This window comes from Hippoglossus hippoglossus, chromosome 7 (genome assembly GCF_009819705.1).
Source record: "Hippoglossus hippoglossus isolate fHipHip1 chromosome 7, fHipHip1.pri, whole genome shotgun sequence".
Lineage (NCBI taxonomy): Eukaryota > Metazoa > Chordata > Actinopteri > Pleuronectiformes > Pleuronectidae > Hippoglossus > Hippoglossus hippoglossus.
In genome coordinates, this window is record NC_047157.1 from 13,546,850 (window position 1) to 13,564,109 (window position 17,260).

Below are 17,260 nucleotides of genomic sequence, written 5' to 3' on the forward strand. Positions count from 1 at the left end.
TCTCCTGCACAGAAATCCTTCATTTAAACACAGTTTAGAAGAAGAATGCATGAGCACGGAATAAAGGAAAGTGTGGAAACGATCAAACGATTTGGAATGTGGAAGTGTAGAAAGGGAGCGAGTCTGTGTCTGGGTTGTGCCAGAGCGTCTGCTTCATACCAAGCAAGGCTGCTGGGAAAGGAAGCCAGTGATCAGCCTGCACCCTGGGCCATAAAACCCCCACAATGCACTGCATCGTGCCTCTAACTCCTCTAAGACGCGGGGAAAAGGCAATTAAAGCATTTATAGGCTTCGCCCCCCTAGATTTGCAGCCAGCAATTAAAAATCATTACTAATCAAATAAAAATAAAAGTAGCTCAAACTACAATTCAGCCAGGGCATCGATTGGATTTATGCTACTGTGAAAGAGCTCATAAAGACGAGTAGGACGTTATGTTACATTCTTTAAGAAAATGTGTGAAATGAGTTAAAATTTTATGGCAGGCAGAGTGAAAAGAACGTGAAAACCAACGTATAAAACCCAAACAAGGGAACTTTTCTCAGTTGTTTTTTTCCATATCAAACTACAAATCTCTCAAACTAAAGCCAGTCAATTGTATGCATCTGTAGAAACGGAGAGGAATTGAGACACACCGGTGGTTTGCAGAGTGTTGGGAGATTTAGAGCCCTGGCAGGCAGCCAATGAGAGCTTCCGGATCAATTGTGGCGTTGATGCATGCGAATGCCTCGTGGGTGTTAACAACTGAGGGAGCCGCGGTGGTCAGAAATCACACAGAGTGACACTTTGACACCGGGTGGGCAAGCGCCGCAAATAGAAATGTCAGCCGTCTCACTGGCTGGGGTTTTTCCAATGGCAGCAGTGTGGCACACCTTAACATGGGACCCTGAGCACAGCGCTACACTCTGGGGTTACAAAGCAGCACGGCATCTGGGTGACTTTGTGACAGGTGATAGAAGAAGACGTGTGTGTGGATTTTTTTTTTCTTTTCTTTTTTTAGAAGCTAGTGAAGTGCTCCCAAAGAAAACTCTTAGTTTGAAGTAAATCTCAAGTTACTTCAAACTAACTCTCAAGTTACTTCAACACAAAGGAAAAGAAATGAAGGAAAAGTACCTCTATGTTCTTTATCATGAACCAATTCTTACTGGTAGAGTAGGAAAACTTAATTTAAAAATCAACCACGCACTGAGCTATATAGTGTACAGAGTCCACGTTGTATAATTTTATTCCGTTAGTTTGGTTTCACATTGAAATTAAGGGAGCAGACTGAAGGCTTTTGTATGACATGTACATCCTGTCACCACATGGGCTGCGTCTACCTATACTTGAATTTGATTGGTTTGTAGATGGGCGTGTGTTGGCTTGTTGTCGGCTTTTGTATTCACAAACTTTTTTGAATAAAGTGCGCAGAAAATGTTCATTTATTTTTTTTATTGTTGGAGGTGACGACTATCACCATTCCTTCTTCTTCTGCTGTTTATCGCTGCCTCAACTTCCTGCAGTTGGTCCCAGGGGCCGAACTATCCCAAAATATATTTTCACACTGCAAACGAGCCGAACCATGGTTCAGTTGGATCTGGACTGAGACCCCCTTCTCTGGTTGAACAAAATGTAGGTCCTGACCATGGTCTGAGGCACCTTTCACACCTGTTATTTCAGTTCAGACTAAACTAAAATGTCTGACATTCGTGACCAAAAAACGTAGGTGTGAAAGTGCCCTGAGTGCACAGTCACGTAATGACAGTGACAAACACACACACAGTACAGAGTTTGTGGACTGACCGTGGCCAGGCAGACCCATGCTGCTCGCCAGCTGGTAGAGGCGTTGCTGCTGCTCCTCGTAGGACCCTTGTTCGCTGAGCGCTGACATCATACGTCTGTAGTGCTCCTCAGGGCTCATGTGGCCGTGGCTGCCGCCCGCCTCCACTACCGGACTCCGGGAGTTTTCTGCAGAGAGGAAGGAGACACTTGTATTATGACCTAACTTGATTGCCAGTATCCAGCCCATCAGGAGATACATTCTAACGTGAAACTCAAGGCTCGGAAACTCTGTCAGGCCATTAACTCGCTTTTAATCTAATGCTGCACGCTGACCCATCTTTTCAGCATTAAGAGTAAATAATTATTTTGTGTATTCATCCACGTCCACATTCATCTTCAAGTCAGTCATTATTGTCAGGAATTTGCCTCAAGCACATACTCAAATTAACTCTGCAGCTTGAAACCAATTGTGTCTCAAAGTAGCAGCCAGAGGTCACAAATTAAAAAAATATTGTAGTTAAAAACACAAAACCACATTTCAGTACGTCACTAAACTGAGCACAGGGCAGTGCTGTGCAGGAGCCTGGAAAACAGTTCTCTGCTAATGGACAAGAGAAGAACTAAAACTAGTGACGGTTCATACAGTGCTCTACGGGAACCAGTTTTTTATTTTTTCTCATCTTAGTTTATGATTTGTTTTCTCATAAGCAAAGAGTATTGTTAGGATAAAAACCATAAATGTCCCAGGCCTAAAAACGTCACAGAATACCATCGGGACACAGTGCCACTGAACCCGTTGACATATAGCCTGCCTGGAATATCAGCCAGAAGACCTGCGTACACAGATCATTTATTAAGAAGTCAGCACTGATGGACTGGAAGCCTCTTCGGATGAAGCTATACACATACAGGCATACATTGTTAATGGACTGGGCCTGACCCGAGCATGAACTCGCCATTTCTCTGACAGAAAGTGCAGCAGTAGCCATGCTAACAGCTGCATGGGCTGAATGCTTATAAGAAGTCCAATAGTGTTTTTGACTATGTAAACAAACGAAAGAACAAAGAACAAGAACAGCCCAACTCATATCAGTGTGCGTGTGTTTGTGCGAGCGTAGCGCTGTGCAGTGTTTAAGGTGTTGTGAAGATGATGTGGTGTATGATATCTATCTAGCTGTCAGTCACCACACTTAATCTCTCTCTCTCTCTCTGACCTCCCTCCTCTCCCCCCCTCTCTCTGTCAATAGTAACATGATCTAAGGTAAGGGTGGAGGGGGATATGGGGAGGTGGTTAGGGAGTTGGAAGAGGGAGAGAGAGGATGAGGAGGATGAGGAGGAGGAGGGAGACGCAGAGGAAAGCAGGGGTTATTTTTACCACCCTCCTTCTTATTGAAACCTGAGCCTGGCCCCGGGCAGGCGAGCAGGAGTGGCGCTGAGGAGCGGAGGTGGGGGAGGAAGCGAGCACGCAAGCATCTCTGTCTCCACCGCCAAGCTCCGGCTAATCCACCCAAGGTCCTTGAGTGTATGTGTTTGTGTTTGTGTGTGTGTGTGTGTGTGTGTGTGTGTGTGTGTGTGTGTGTGTGTGTGTGTGTGTGTGTGTGTGTGTGTGTGTGTGTGTGCGCGCAGCGTCTAAAGTTTTTGCGCTCTCTGAACACAGCAGGGGGGGGTGCCGACTTTGCAAATGAAAGAAAAGTAGGCGTCATTTACGCAGCGGCATCCAATCTCTCCGGCTCCATCCAAACGCTAACCTCTCTCATTCTCTCTCAATCTGTTTCTCCACCTGCGTTAGACTTCAGCCGAGAGTGTGTGTCGCCAAACTCGGAGGCAAAAAAAAAAAAGTAAAGCGCATAGATAACACTAATAGGAGGACCTCAAGGTTAAGAAACAGGATCAGCAGTGTTTTGAAATGACTTAAATACACTTTTCTGGACAGCAGTCAGCACAAACAAACACACAAACAAACAAACACACACACAAAGTCTATGTCTCTCTTATGCAAATATGCAGCAAAGAAAAATACATATATAACATATACAGAGGATGTTTGCTTTAAAAGCCAACATGCATACACTTTACAGGCACAACAACACAAAGTCAGAATAAAAACACACAAGCCCCATTTCCCTTAAAAGGAATCCAAGCCCGAGTACAGAACAGACACAAACACAGATAAACAAAAATACACATATACACACACACACATGCATATACACACACACTAACACAAAAAAATCCATGCATCTTTCAGAAGCTGGCTTGTGTCTAAGTATGACTATAATGGTCGGGAATGAGTGCTTCTCCACACAGTGAGGGAGGGAAGAGGCTGCAGGCAGGGAGAGGCTGCCATCGGTCAAAGGTCACCCAGAGGGCAAAGGTCAACACAGGGTTCCTGTTGAACTCTACACAGCTCAATCTGACCTCCACATGCACTCATGCAAATACCCTCACCTATCAAATTTTCCCCACATGACAAAAATCGAATTTTTTTACTGATGTTTCAAATAATAAATAAATACATAGCTATTTATGCTATGTATCTGTGTGCCGCTGATGTTGTTTGGCCTACACAAGGCCTTGGAGTGTGTGTGTGTGTGTGTGTGTGTGTGTGTGTGTGTGTGTGTGTGTGTGTAGTGATGAGGCTGGATGTGCGGTGAGTCGCCCTTGGTTTTGCCTGCTGTATAATGCATCAGTCAGGAAGTCTTCCTCAGCAGCCCAGAGGGACAGGCCTGGTGGCCATGCCGGCTCCACACCGGGGGCCCGGTTTCACACCACATGGGGGAGATATAAATAATAGAGGACGGCGACCGGATTCCAGAGCTACTGAGGGTTTATCGTCTTGGTGTGCCTTGGCAAGGTCCGTCATAGAGAACTAATTAAAAAGCAACAATGTTTTTTATTTAGGAATCAGCCGCAAGACTGATACTATCTGACCTAAATGGCCTCTTACCTGAGATATTATATCATTTAGATATTACTGCATGTGCTGCGTTTGGAGGAAAGCAGCATGACGGGCACCGTTATATGTAACAGTTCCTTCATTAAGAAGTCTAAAAACTCATATAATATTTTGACTTGTGTACTTACATTGTCCAAACTGTTTTAAATGTTCAAACCCAGTGAAATCCTCAAATTTGACTCTATGTGACGGAACTTTTTGTTTATTTAGTTGTATTTCGTTTTCGATTTTTAATTGTGTCATATCCGCTTTACACGTGGCGTTGGCCATCTCTGACTAAGGAAAAACACAGGGCTCGCCAGTTAGCCAGTTTGTAGCTGTTTTTCCTCCCACTGTTTGTATTGGTCACTCATAATGAAACACGGCTATTCATTGCCATTTGCTGCGTAACGTGAACACAACTTCAATACGTTACTTCAACATTATTTGTGCCTGAGCCGCGTCATGTCGATTTTTATCAGCAATGGTGATGAGGACAACATCTCCCATAATCCTGTGCTGCCTCACGTCAACAAACCGTCTTTAGTTAACAGCCAAAGTTACAAATTGTACATTTGAAGACTGAGTTGTGGTAGAGAATAGTTCCACTCTAACATGTGTGTGTGCAAATGCAACTGTTACTGTGAGAGGCAGAGGAATGGGTTAACACAGAGAAAAGTGAGCATGTGTGTGAGGCAGTGTGTGTGTGTGTGTGTGTGTGTGTGTGTGTGTGTGTGTGTGTGTGTGTGTGTGTGTGTGTGTGTGTGTGTGTGTGTGTGTGTGTGTGTGTGTGTGTGTGTGTGTGTGTGTGTGTGTGTATTCCCATCATCACACTAACCCTAACACACTGACCACCAGCAGCTAAATCAATACCGCTGTATTTCTCCCTCTTCTCTACTCGGCAGCGTCCATCCTTTCACTTTCACCATAACACTCGTTCACCAGTTTCCCCTCTCAGAGAACGCATGTCCAAGCACATCTGTGACACCACAACACACACGCACACGCTGCACAGGTCTTACCTTTGGGAGATACGCTACGTGACTTCTTGCTGTCAGAGGGACACTCGCTGCTGCTGTTGGGAGAGAAGCTTCTCCTCTTGCCTAGAAGGGCATCTGTATACATAAAGAGAGAGAGAGAGAGAGAGAGAGAGAGAGAGAGAGAGAGAGAGAGAGAGAGAGAGAGAGAGAGGAAGTCAGTAAGAGAAGACCAAAGTAAACGCTTGATAGTGCCGCTCTGCTCTGTGTCTACCTGCGTACATGGCGGCTGCTTTGAAAATGCAGGAAGCTGGAAGAGAGAGAGAGAGAGTGAAAAGGAGTCAAATGAGAGGGGAGAAAAAGAGTGACAGGTGGAGAGAAAGAGAGAAACGGAGCGAGTGAAGCGAGCCACGGGCGTCTGGAGATGTGCCTGTTCTGTCAGAGATGAGAGGGGGGCCTGCACCGCCGTGGATGACAGATCTGCCCGGCACGTTCATGTGTGTGTGTGTTTGTCTGCTTGAGGGAGGGCGGGGGACACTGTCTCTCTGTGTCTCCTCCAATGTCTCTTCCCAACAGTCTGTCCTCAAGTGTTATCACTCTTTTCTCTCCTTTTCTCTCTCTCTCTCTCTCATTTTCTCTTTTTCCAGATGTTGGCACAAAAGCCTCTGACCTAACTAAAGCCTCTCAGCTGCTTGAGAAATTCCTCTCGGCCTAAATTATGTCTATATCATGTTTAAATTTTTGTATGTTTTTCTACCTCCGTGTCACTCACGCCCCACCTTGTTGCACTCGTAAACACGCTTCCTCCCTCCTCCCTAGGTGTGCTTGAGCCCTCCTTCCATCAGGAGTTTTCTCTCTCTCCCCTCCCATTAACACCCTCGCTGCCTCCTCCTTTTCCTCCCCGCTCTCCTCCACCTCCTCCCTCGCCACCAAAGAGGAGCATCTAGCGTACAATTACCGCCTCCTCCTCCTCCTCCTCCTCCTCCTCCCCTCTCATCCCACTCTTCCTTCCCAACCCGTCGCCTCACATCCACCCCCCTCCAACACACCTCAAATCAATACAGGCCTAATCAGAGAGGGAGGGGATCCGGAGCACACTGCACGCAGCGCCGGCAGAAAGGAAAAATCAGTGTGTCATTGCTCTCTCTCCCTCTCCGTCTTTTTTTCTTTCTTTCTTTCTCTATTTCTATCTCCTGCACCTCTGTTTTTTCTCTCCAACTCTGTTTCTTCCTCCACACAGACAGCCAAGCCACAGCAGCAACTGCTTCCCCTCTCTTTTCTCACTCTCTCTCACTTCCCTGTGCATATTTTTAGGGATGTGTGTGTGTGTTTTACTTTTTACTTTCCCCCTGAAGGAGAATGATTCCTCTCTCTGCGAGTGTCTTTTTCAACAAAGCAATTTTTCATCAGTTGCACAGCATGCGTAAATAGTGCAGAGAAACAATGAACAGGGGGTTTAAAACATTAGCAACACCCGAGCAAACAGCATTTGGCGATTTCCGCCATTCGTCTATCCTCCTGATATTGTTACCGTAGCGACAGGAGGGAGAGAGGACGTACAGCGGAGTCTGACCTTTAACCCTTTAACCCGTCACTTACATCCTCTATTCTCTCTAACAAGACACAGATAGACGTGGAGGGGAACGAGATCCAGACAGGACTCTGAGGATTTTTGTTGTGCGGCCGAATGAGCCTCATGTTGATGAGAGGGTGAGTGAGCAAATGAGAAATGGAGAGACAGGGAGAGGGAGGAGGTTCACTAAGGATTCAGTGTTTGATGTTGCTTCTCAGGTCCTGAGGATATACACTCCCTATACCACCCCAAAGAAACGGTGGGACCAAAGAGGGGGGTGTTAATTGACAAGTGCACGCACACACACATACATACATGCTCACACACTGAACGTCTTAAAAATGTCTACTTATTCTCTCGTCTCCTTTTTGATCTCTCATTCTGTGATTCTTCTATTTTAAGATCATCTTCAGTCCCTTTCTTTAACTGGTCAAAACAAAAAACAAAAAACTGCATCTGTAGTGGAATATTAACAGAGAGAGAGCCCCCATCAGTTTTGCCCCTTCTTCTACCAATCATCCACACCCAGAGCCGATCATGATCAAACACACACACACACACACACACACACACACACACACACACACACACACACACACACACACACACACACACACACACACACACACACACACACACACACACACACACACACACACACAAGCACACCAGTCCTCTCTCGAGCCGACCTCACTCAAGACATTCTGTCTCCTGAGCAAGTGCCCGAGGGCCAGAGATTTGAGGGCGGAAAGCTTTTAAAGCCAATTAAATGGGGCTTCTTAGAGCTCCGGCGCTCTCTTTTAAAGCCGAACCCTGAGCGTCTGCTAGCGTCTACGCTAACCCTTTTTCTTCCCACTATCATCGCTCGCAGTCAACTCTTATACCCTGGGCCTATATTCCACATCACCTGCTTGTTAATATTGCTGAAGAATTAGTAGTTATGGAGTCAGAAGTTTTATTTTAGCTTCAAGGCTGAGGTTTTAACTGTCAAGATAGCACTGTAATTTATTGTGCATTCATGTGGTGCCGACTAGGAAAATTCACTGTAACGCCATCTCAAGTCAGAACAATTCAGAAAGTCGGCGTAAACTTTTGTGATTTGCAAACTGCATGTGCATCTCTCATAAACACTGAATACCACTTTATAGCCATGCATAGTGCATACGTTTTAAATGATCTATATGCCTTTCTCCTTTTTCTTTGCTCTTTGTATATTATGCAAATATCAGAGAGAGGTGTCAAGGTGTGGTTTAAAAGCTCCAAACATATAACTATGACGCATTTTCAAGCTCCATGTTTCTTCCACATTCTCACTTCAAAGCACATGAACACACTGAAGTCCAAATGACGACTCAGGAACTGGGACCTTCCGAGGAGCACACGGATGAACAAATAGCACAAATATAGCATTAGCTTCTATGACATGGCATATTTTTTGGCCATTTATGGTGAACATAGAGTGCAGGGTAACTTTTTATAAGTTGTCCTGAACACAACAGCTTCAAGCCTCTGACTCAGTCCTCCCTTGCTAAATATTCTACTCTTTATCAGCTGTTCCTCCCACCAAAAAGTAAAGAGGGATGAGCACAGAGGGACAGAAAGAGGGAACAGCGGGACTTAAACCTTCTCCTCTTTCATGTGACACCACCGGGGTGAACCATCCGCAGGGGAGCATTCCTCTTTTTCTCCCTTGCTCTCGGATTTCCTCTCCTCCCTCAAACTTTAGTCCTCCTCCTCCTCCTCCTCCTCCTCTCTCCATCCCATGGAGCGTGGTGACAGCTCAGACAGGCAGACTCCTTAATTCCTCTCTTACTCCGTTAATCTGTCATCTTTATCAGGCTGGGGGGAGGAGGGGAGGGTATGCGAAGAAGGGAGGGGGGGGGGGGGGGTGACAGGCGGGGATGTGGGGGTGAGCCGCCAGCCGCAGCCCCCGATCAATCTCCACATTACAGCTGACAGAATGGTGCTAATAACTTATTGATCACCCCTCCGTGCGCCGGGGCCTCCGCCGGCCCTGAAAGCCCCTCCATTGATTGGCTTACGGGCCGATGCAGCTGGGAGAGGGAGGTGGGGAGGTGGGGAGGAAGGGGGGTGGGTGGGTGAGGGAGCGATGGGGAGAGAGGCGCTTCTGCTCATGCTGAGGGGAGGATGCACCACTGCCAACATGTGCGAGCGTGCACACACAGTGGTTCTTATTTATTGTTTGACTTCTGTGACTTAAAATGAATAGATAAATATAAAGTTATGTCTCTTTACAGAATAACCCTGAGAAGCCATTTTGTCATGGCAGTACAATATTCATCCCTATTGACCAGTGGGATGTTTTCAAACATTAAACAACTTAAACTTATGTGTTGAAGATAATATGATATCATAAGAAATCCTGATGTGTTGTTTAAAATTGTCTTTCTATGATAATCATGTAATAAGGGACTGGTAATACTTTAAAAACTAATCCTCACTCAAAGTCAGTTTGAAAAAAGAAAAAACACACGAGGCTGCATATTCACACACAAGCAAACAAACATCTTAAACCAAGCATTTAAATGAAACGTAAAGGTGCACACACACACACACACACACACACACACACACACACACACACACACACACACACACACACACACACACACACACACACACACACACACACACACACACACACACACACACACACACACACACCACTGCTACAGCCCTCAACCACACTCGCACCGACAGGCTGTAACTGCCTCTGGGAGTCTGAGTGCAGGGAGCAGAGGAGAGAGAGAGGGTGGCGGTCCAAAAACACCTTATCTGCCTGTTTGAGTCTCCGGTCTGACCGCAGAGCCACAGTTTACAGTCTCCACAGGCAGCCAGACTCTCAGCGTCGGCGCCCCTGCTCTCCCACTCCCTCCCTCCCCCTCTCCCTCCTACCTCCCCTCCGCCTCTCATGGAGCCTCTGAATAGCCAGCAGCTGGAGAGTGAGAGAGCGAATGAGGGAGGAAGGGGACGGGCGGCGAGGAGAGGGGAAGGAGGGAGGCAGCCCTCCTGTCTATCCCTCAGATTTAATTAACGGCCCACTCCGGCACAGAGACGACCCGGCAAGCCTGCTTCCCTTTCCTCCTGACCCACACACACACACACACACACACACACACACACACACACACACACACACACACACACACACACACACACACACACACACACAGAGCCATCCACCGCCATAGCTGCTGTCTGCCCTCCCCTGATACCACCACCGAACTCATTCATCTCTCTTTCCTGTCTCTCTTTCCAAATGTTTCTTCCATCACTGCATCTCTCATCTCTCTCTCTCTGTTGCTGACTTTTTGTCTCGTTCCTTTCTCTGTTCTTTAATTTCCCTCCCGTCTCAATCTCCGTCTCTCAGATTCTCTCCCTCCGCTGGTGGATGTTAAACACTTTTGGAGGAGACGTCGAACAGGAGTGCTGAGTGGCAGAGCAGAGTAAACACAGTGTCATAGACGGCGGGCCGTGTTTACATCTCATCCATCTCCAAGTCAAATAATCCACTGCTCTAAAACTTCATAGACGTTACACCCACCCATGTGTTTGGGCACAAATTTGAACCTGTGTTGATTTTGCGTGGGCACGCATCTGCATAACTATGTGCTATTTGGTGTGTAATAGTGTGTTTGTGAATGTGTGTGCGTCTCATTTCACTGGCAGACAGAATTAGAGCCAGTGGCTGATCGGATTGGACTTGTTTACAGACACGGAGCGAGCTGCTTAGGCAGTCTGTTAAATCTCCCTGTAATGCTCAAACGGACAGATTTTGGGGTCCTGGACCCCCTCTGGTGCGGACCCCACTGCGCTCACCCCCTCTTCTGTCACCACCCCACCACCCACCTCTTGTCTCTCTCCATTAAGACAACTACTTAGGGCTTCGATTTCTCCATTAAATTCTGCGGCTGATTAGACCCGTATTTGGGTGAAAATCCATCCCAAACCAGGACTAAGACCCTGGCTGGGGCGGCTGTTGAGCAGTCTAATACCCTGCACCTTCCACCCACCCTGCCTGATATCACAGGCACCGTATGGACAATTAATCTGGCAGACAGAGGCGATGAACACACACAGAGAGAGGGTTTGGAGGTGTTGGGTCTTGGCTGATTATGCCTCTTGCTGTGCCTCTGGCTAATGGGATAAGGGACAGGGTCATACCCCGGCCAGTAGTGGAGCAAAGGTGTGAGCTTCACTGATAGAAAAGGAACTAATTGATTAATTAGGAGTAAATGTATTTGTTGAGAAGTGTGGTTGATGGTGAATGTTTTCAAACTACAGCTGATTTTATTTAAGATATACATTTTTCCTGTAGGAAAAAGTCAGCAAATCCATCCCGTCGATTATCTATATTGCATATCCCTGGTGGGCCACATGGGGAGCTGGAGCCAATCCCAGCTGATATTTGGCGAGAGGCGGGGGACGTCCTGGACAGGTCGCCAGCGTATCGCAGGGCCAACATACAGGGACGGACAACATTTCACACACACATCTACAGTCAAATTAGAGTCACCAATTAACCCAATCTATGTCTTTGGACTGTAGGAGGAAGCAAGAGTACGCGGACAAAACTCACACAAACACTAGGACAACATGCAAACTCCACACAGAAATACCCCGGCCAAATTGTGATTTGAATCTAGAACCTTCTTGCTGTGAGGCGGTGCTAACCACTGCCCCACCGTGCCGCAAAGTCAGCACAGCAATGAAAAGACAACAGAAGAACTAATAACAATCATTTCAGTCATCAAATTCATTTTTGATGCACAACTATATGATAATGTGAAAGGTTTGTTTGGTTTGCATGTTGCCATATAACACTGCTGCCATCAGTCATACCTTGTCAGGGTGCAGCAAACCACACAAACATACATTGTGTGATGAGATAAATAGGTAAAACTAACATTCTGTGGCAGAAACATCCAGTACAGTCGGTTGATCGCTGAATATTGATATCCACAGACACCGTTTTACAAGCATATGTCTTCAGCGGCTGCACAACTTCCTCACACAAGCTACTTGACAAATAGCTGTGATTAAATGCTGTCTATGCTCTGTCTGTAAGCTGCGAGAAAAGCTCTTAGCTTAGCATACACTCACCATGGTTCCTCTGCTCACATGAAAATGGATTAATGGCAAACAAAGCTATTTATTCAGAGGTAATTTAAAACAGGGGGTTTAACAAAAATCCTGGAGTGCAGCAGAGAATGTGGGAAGAACATTAAGTAATCAACTTGAGAGCGACCTTCAGGAATGAGTAATAAGCTTATGTTAAATTCCTCCAATCACACAAATTAAAGTAAATTAAATGGGGGAAATGGAGCGTTTACATGTATTACAGGGAGATGAGAAGGCAGATGCATCATCAGCCTTGATGCAAAGGAAGATAGAGAGAATGGAAGAGGGGAGGGGAAGGAAAGACGACATCTGACACTTAGCTTGTGTTATACACACATGCACACTGACGGTATCACCGGGGGTCCTACCTGTGTTTCCAGGACTGGTGTTGTGGTCAGAGGCTGACTGGTCCTCGGGCATGCCGTGCTGTCTGGTGTGGTGTAGGTTGGAAATGATTGTAGAGAGGTCACTGTCACGACTGTAACGCACGCACACACACACACACACACACACACACACACACACACACACACACACACACACACACACACACACACACACACACACACACACACACACACACACACACACACACACACAGAAAAGAGAGGGGGAAGAGAGGATAAACACATTTAAAAGCGTCCCCAAACAAACTTAATTCCACGACGCAATCTAAAGCAGCAGAGCGTAAACTCATACAATTTCACACACTACTTACTGCAGAAATCCTTCATCCAGACAGACCTGTCCTCTCTGAAACACATGCCTCAACACACTCTCTGCAGCTACAAGTGGCCGTCCTGTAAACCGGCTCTCAGCTCTGAGGTGTGTAATACACACTGACAGAGTACTGCATCCAGCACTTTTGGGTCTCATCCCTACTCATCTTCTACACTAAGATGTATTAACGAACATATTCACAACTCATAAGTAGTTTAGCAGCTTAAAACATGATTATGGCTCTTTTTAAAACTGCGGCCGCCAAATGCTGTTTCACAGAAATAAGGAGAATGGATCATTTGAAAAGAAAAATGAATCAATATTTAAGATTTAAAAATATCAGTCAAGCCTTGAGCAAGTTTTCATTATAGGGAATATTATAAAACAACATAATGATTCTATGTTATATGACACTGTTGATAAAAAAATATGATTTTACTGTATATTATATTCTTCTAAACTTAAACACAAGGTCCTTCACAATAAAACGGTTCACCGCTCTCATGCACCCTCTCCTGCCCTTCAGCACCCAGAGGAGGAGCAGGAGGAGGGTTTAGAGATTATATGTCCAGATCTGATTGGAGCCACTCTGCCCTTCCAAATGCTCCCCAGCCCGCCTCTCCAACCCCCCCACACCGGTGGACCCACGCAACTGTGTCATGGAGGCATTTCATTTTCAATCTGATTACCATCCTGATCGCATTAAATAGCATAATGATGGGAAATAGGCGCTTAGCATTTGAGGGGAGTGTAGCAGCCGCACAGTGCAAGTGTAGTCACGGTGTAATGGCAAACAGCTTGTGTGGCAGGAGAGGTACAGGGTTGAATATTTCTTAGCTGACAGTTTGCATTTCATTTACTGTTCTTGGAATCCGTCACAACCCTAAAAATATGCAGCGTTTCGACACATTATTTGGATGGTATCAGACTCCCAGAGTGTCAGCAGAAATCTCCTTTACAGGCCTAAAGCGGCAAGTTTATTGAAAGCAGAAATCATCCACGAAGGGGGTCTGGTATGACATGGCAAAGCTCAGTTTATGGGACAAAAGCGGTGAAAGGTTCTTAGCTGCCACCGCTATGACGAGGCCACACTGTTTGCGGCCGCTGGATTTGGGTTTTTACAGTCCCATGATTACAGGCTCCCGCTGTAATGTCAGGCTGCCGGTCGCCAAGCTGTTTTCCACATGCTAACAGGAAAGATGAAGGGGAGCGTGTAGAGGACCTAATGCTGGCCGTGCCGGCTTCACCAGTTACCTTTCAGTCACGGCGAACCAATGTCTCAGAAAACTGTCTCAGACCAAACACTCCCCGCTAGTTGCTACGCACGGAGATGCTTGATTGGACTGTGACTGCAAACTCTTAAGACTAATGATAGACTTCTTTTTTAGAGTGTAAATTGCTAAAATTAGTAGCTATCCGTTACTGAGCCCAATGGTTTTCTTCAAAAGAGAAAATGAGATGCAGGGAAGGTTGTTTTTTTTATTGTGCTTCGAGTTGTATAATAATGTATCTGTGCAGATCTGCGTCACCCAGTGACTCCAAAAAGCAACACACATCGCACACACTGTAGTTATATGCTCCACTGTGGGAAACTGCAGCTAAATCCATCAATCAGCTGGCTGCGTTGTAACACTACCCTCTGTCCATCATTTAAAGTGATCGTGATAATGCAATCCTGAACTTCTCAGAGAGGTGATGGGGTTATTATCCCGTGGCAAAGTGGCCACTCTAAGCCATGAATGGCAAGGACATTGTTAGTGGGGTAATTAGCGCACTTCTCCTGAGCTGTCCCACCTCGGCCCGGGCTAATGAGGGCCTAGTCCTGTCCCCACCCACCTCTGCCCTCCCTCTATCCCCCCCTCCCTCCCCTCCTCTTTCTATGGGTGGAGGCAAGGTCATACTCGAGCTCTGGAAGATGGAGAGGGGGGGTTGGGGATGGTGGTTAAAACCCAGTCACCTGAGTCAGCGCTCCCTAAGGAGCTCCTGAGGCCAGCCTTAGCAGGGGAGGACGGGCGCCTTAGAGAGTACGGCGGGGGGTTATATTGTCGCTGTTGGGCCTGATAGCTAAGAAGGACATGAGCTGCCTTCTTATCTCCCAGGTGCACGCCGGAGACAATCATCTCATCCTCAGCTGATCCCTAAACTGGTCAATACTGCCCCTTCATCCCCGACCACAGGACAGACGCACTGACCCAGACACTGGGACGACTAAGATGTGTTGCGGAAGAAAATTCTGTCATGGATTCTCCAACATTACTGAACTTGTATTTATATCTCTGTATAAGTAATTAGATTTCTACCGGAGCTGTCTATCATCTGATCCTTTTTTTAATTGGTGCCAAAACAATACCCGAGTTCCAGCACTGAAAGAGATTTTTTTATTTTCCAAAGCTCAATGCAACTATTGTAAACAAAGACGTTTGTGTAAATGAGGGTTGGCGAACCTCCGGCCTCCAGGACAGTGAGACAATTCATAAATACTAGAGCAACACATTTCCCAGATAAATGGACAAACAACAGACAAGGCCAGTGACACATCTCTTTTCACCGGGTTACGTGCAGATAGAAAATAATGCTTGGATAAAGATAACGCTCTTTGGTGGAGCTTGGTGCCCAACAAGCAGATTTCATAAGATACATTCTGACAGAGACAATGTTTTGCTGGGAAGTTTTGTATCGAGTGAGCTCATAGCTAACAGGCTGAGACATTGTTCAGAAGGAGAATCTGTGAAGGAGCCTTGTAGCCATTGCAAAGTTGCTTAAACCGGACAAAGTGAAAACGCTCCAAAGAGACAGAGTGGATTACTGATAAAAGTGACGGACGCCGCAAGAAAAGTCCAGTTTTCCAGCGAAAAGCAGCTGTGAGCATTGTCATCATGTATGTGTGTATTCAATACTTTAGTATGGCCCACGAAGGAGGTCATTAAAACTGAAATGGCCCTTACAGGAAAAAGGTTCCCCACCCTTGGCCTAAAGTGAATATATTGTGTAACATAAGTTAAAAGGTTTCCATGATTTAGGTTAGAAAATATCTGATCCAAGACAAAGAAAACGAGCCCAGGAATCCAACCAAGCATTCAACGCCAAGTTTTAAAACTTTTTAACACTTGATACTCACATTTCAGGAAACATCTGACCAAAATTTCTACTGCTGTTTTCTTTCAGTGCTTCCTCTCGACACATTTTAAAAATACTTGTCAAATTTCCCTCGACTCTATATTCATATTTGTATTGTGTTGTCAATGTTGAAAAATCACATATCAAAGAATAAGTAAAATCACCAGAAACATCACCAGTATCCCTGGAAAAAGCTAATCACATTAATATGCCAGATCATTCAAGTTTCTAGGCTCTTTAGTTTGTTAAGGAAAGGTTGTGCTCCCGTCTACCGCCGCAGTGCACACATGAAACGACTCCTCTCCTGGCACAGGGAGTCAACTCGGTACAAACGACCTGCAGTGGCCTGCTGTGGCATTGGCACGTGGAGCTGAGGTGGCGGGGCTGGAGGTCACAGTGTGAGCTGGCAGAAGCTGGCAGCCCAGGCGCCCTGACGCCATGTCTCACACCACCACTGGGAAAGTGCTGACAGACGCACAGCAGGGATGTGAAGGTGGAGGTGTGGAGGGTAGAAAGAGAGAAAGAGAGAGACAGAGATGGAGGAGAGGCTGCTGTGTAACATCTGGTGCTCGCAGGTTTAACATGTAGACTCCTCTGGTCTCAAGACTACAGCCCCGAACACGACCCGCTCCAACCTGCACATGTGACCCACAGCAACATTCAAATACTACCAGACAATATGCAATATTTAAAAACCCACAGAATAAGAAGAAGAATAATATATGGGCTTGGGCAAAGTGCTGAGTGAAAAAAGTAAAGTTTATATGATTCCTCACCTCAAAAATGAATAATGCCTTTTTATTTAGGTAATAAACATAACTTGAGGACCTCTGACGTTTAATGTAGGTATATAGATCTGTTCCTTATACATTTTATGTTTTGTCTATTTCCCGCAAGCAACGGAAATACAATTGCCATGCCGCTCACAGCTGGATCGAAAGGCAACCCGCAACTGGGAGCCCTGAGAGCAGAGGGGGTAATGAATAAATACAGAAATGGATACATAAATAAGTAAGAGTAGCCCAGCTTCACTTCTG

General features: G+C 46.0%; 1 protein-coding gene across 2 annotated transcripts in view; it reads right to left on the reverse strand.

The window, feature by feature from the left end:
* samd11 (sterile alpha motif domain containing 11) overlaps positions 1 to 17,260 on the reverse strand; it is a 51,362-nt gene that overhangs the window by 14,869 nt on the left and 19,233 nt on the right. For both annotated transcript variants that reach the window (XM_034590789.1, XM_034590788.1), the window contains exons 4-6: positions 12,755 to 12,864; positions 5,717 to 5,809; positions 1,781 to 1,945 (exon numbers count right to left, since the gene is read on the reverse strand). In XM_034590789.1, the coding sequence (XP_034446680.1) occupies positions 1,781 to 1,945; positions 5,717 to 5,809; positions 12,755 to 12,864 (368 nt within the window). The remainder of the gene's footprint in view (positions 1 to 1,780; positions 1,946 to 5,716; positions 5,810 to 12,754; positions 12,865 to 17,260) is intronic.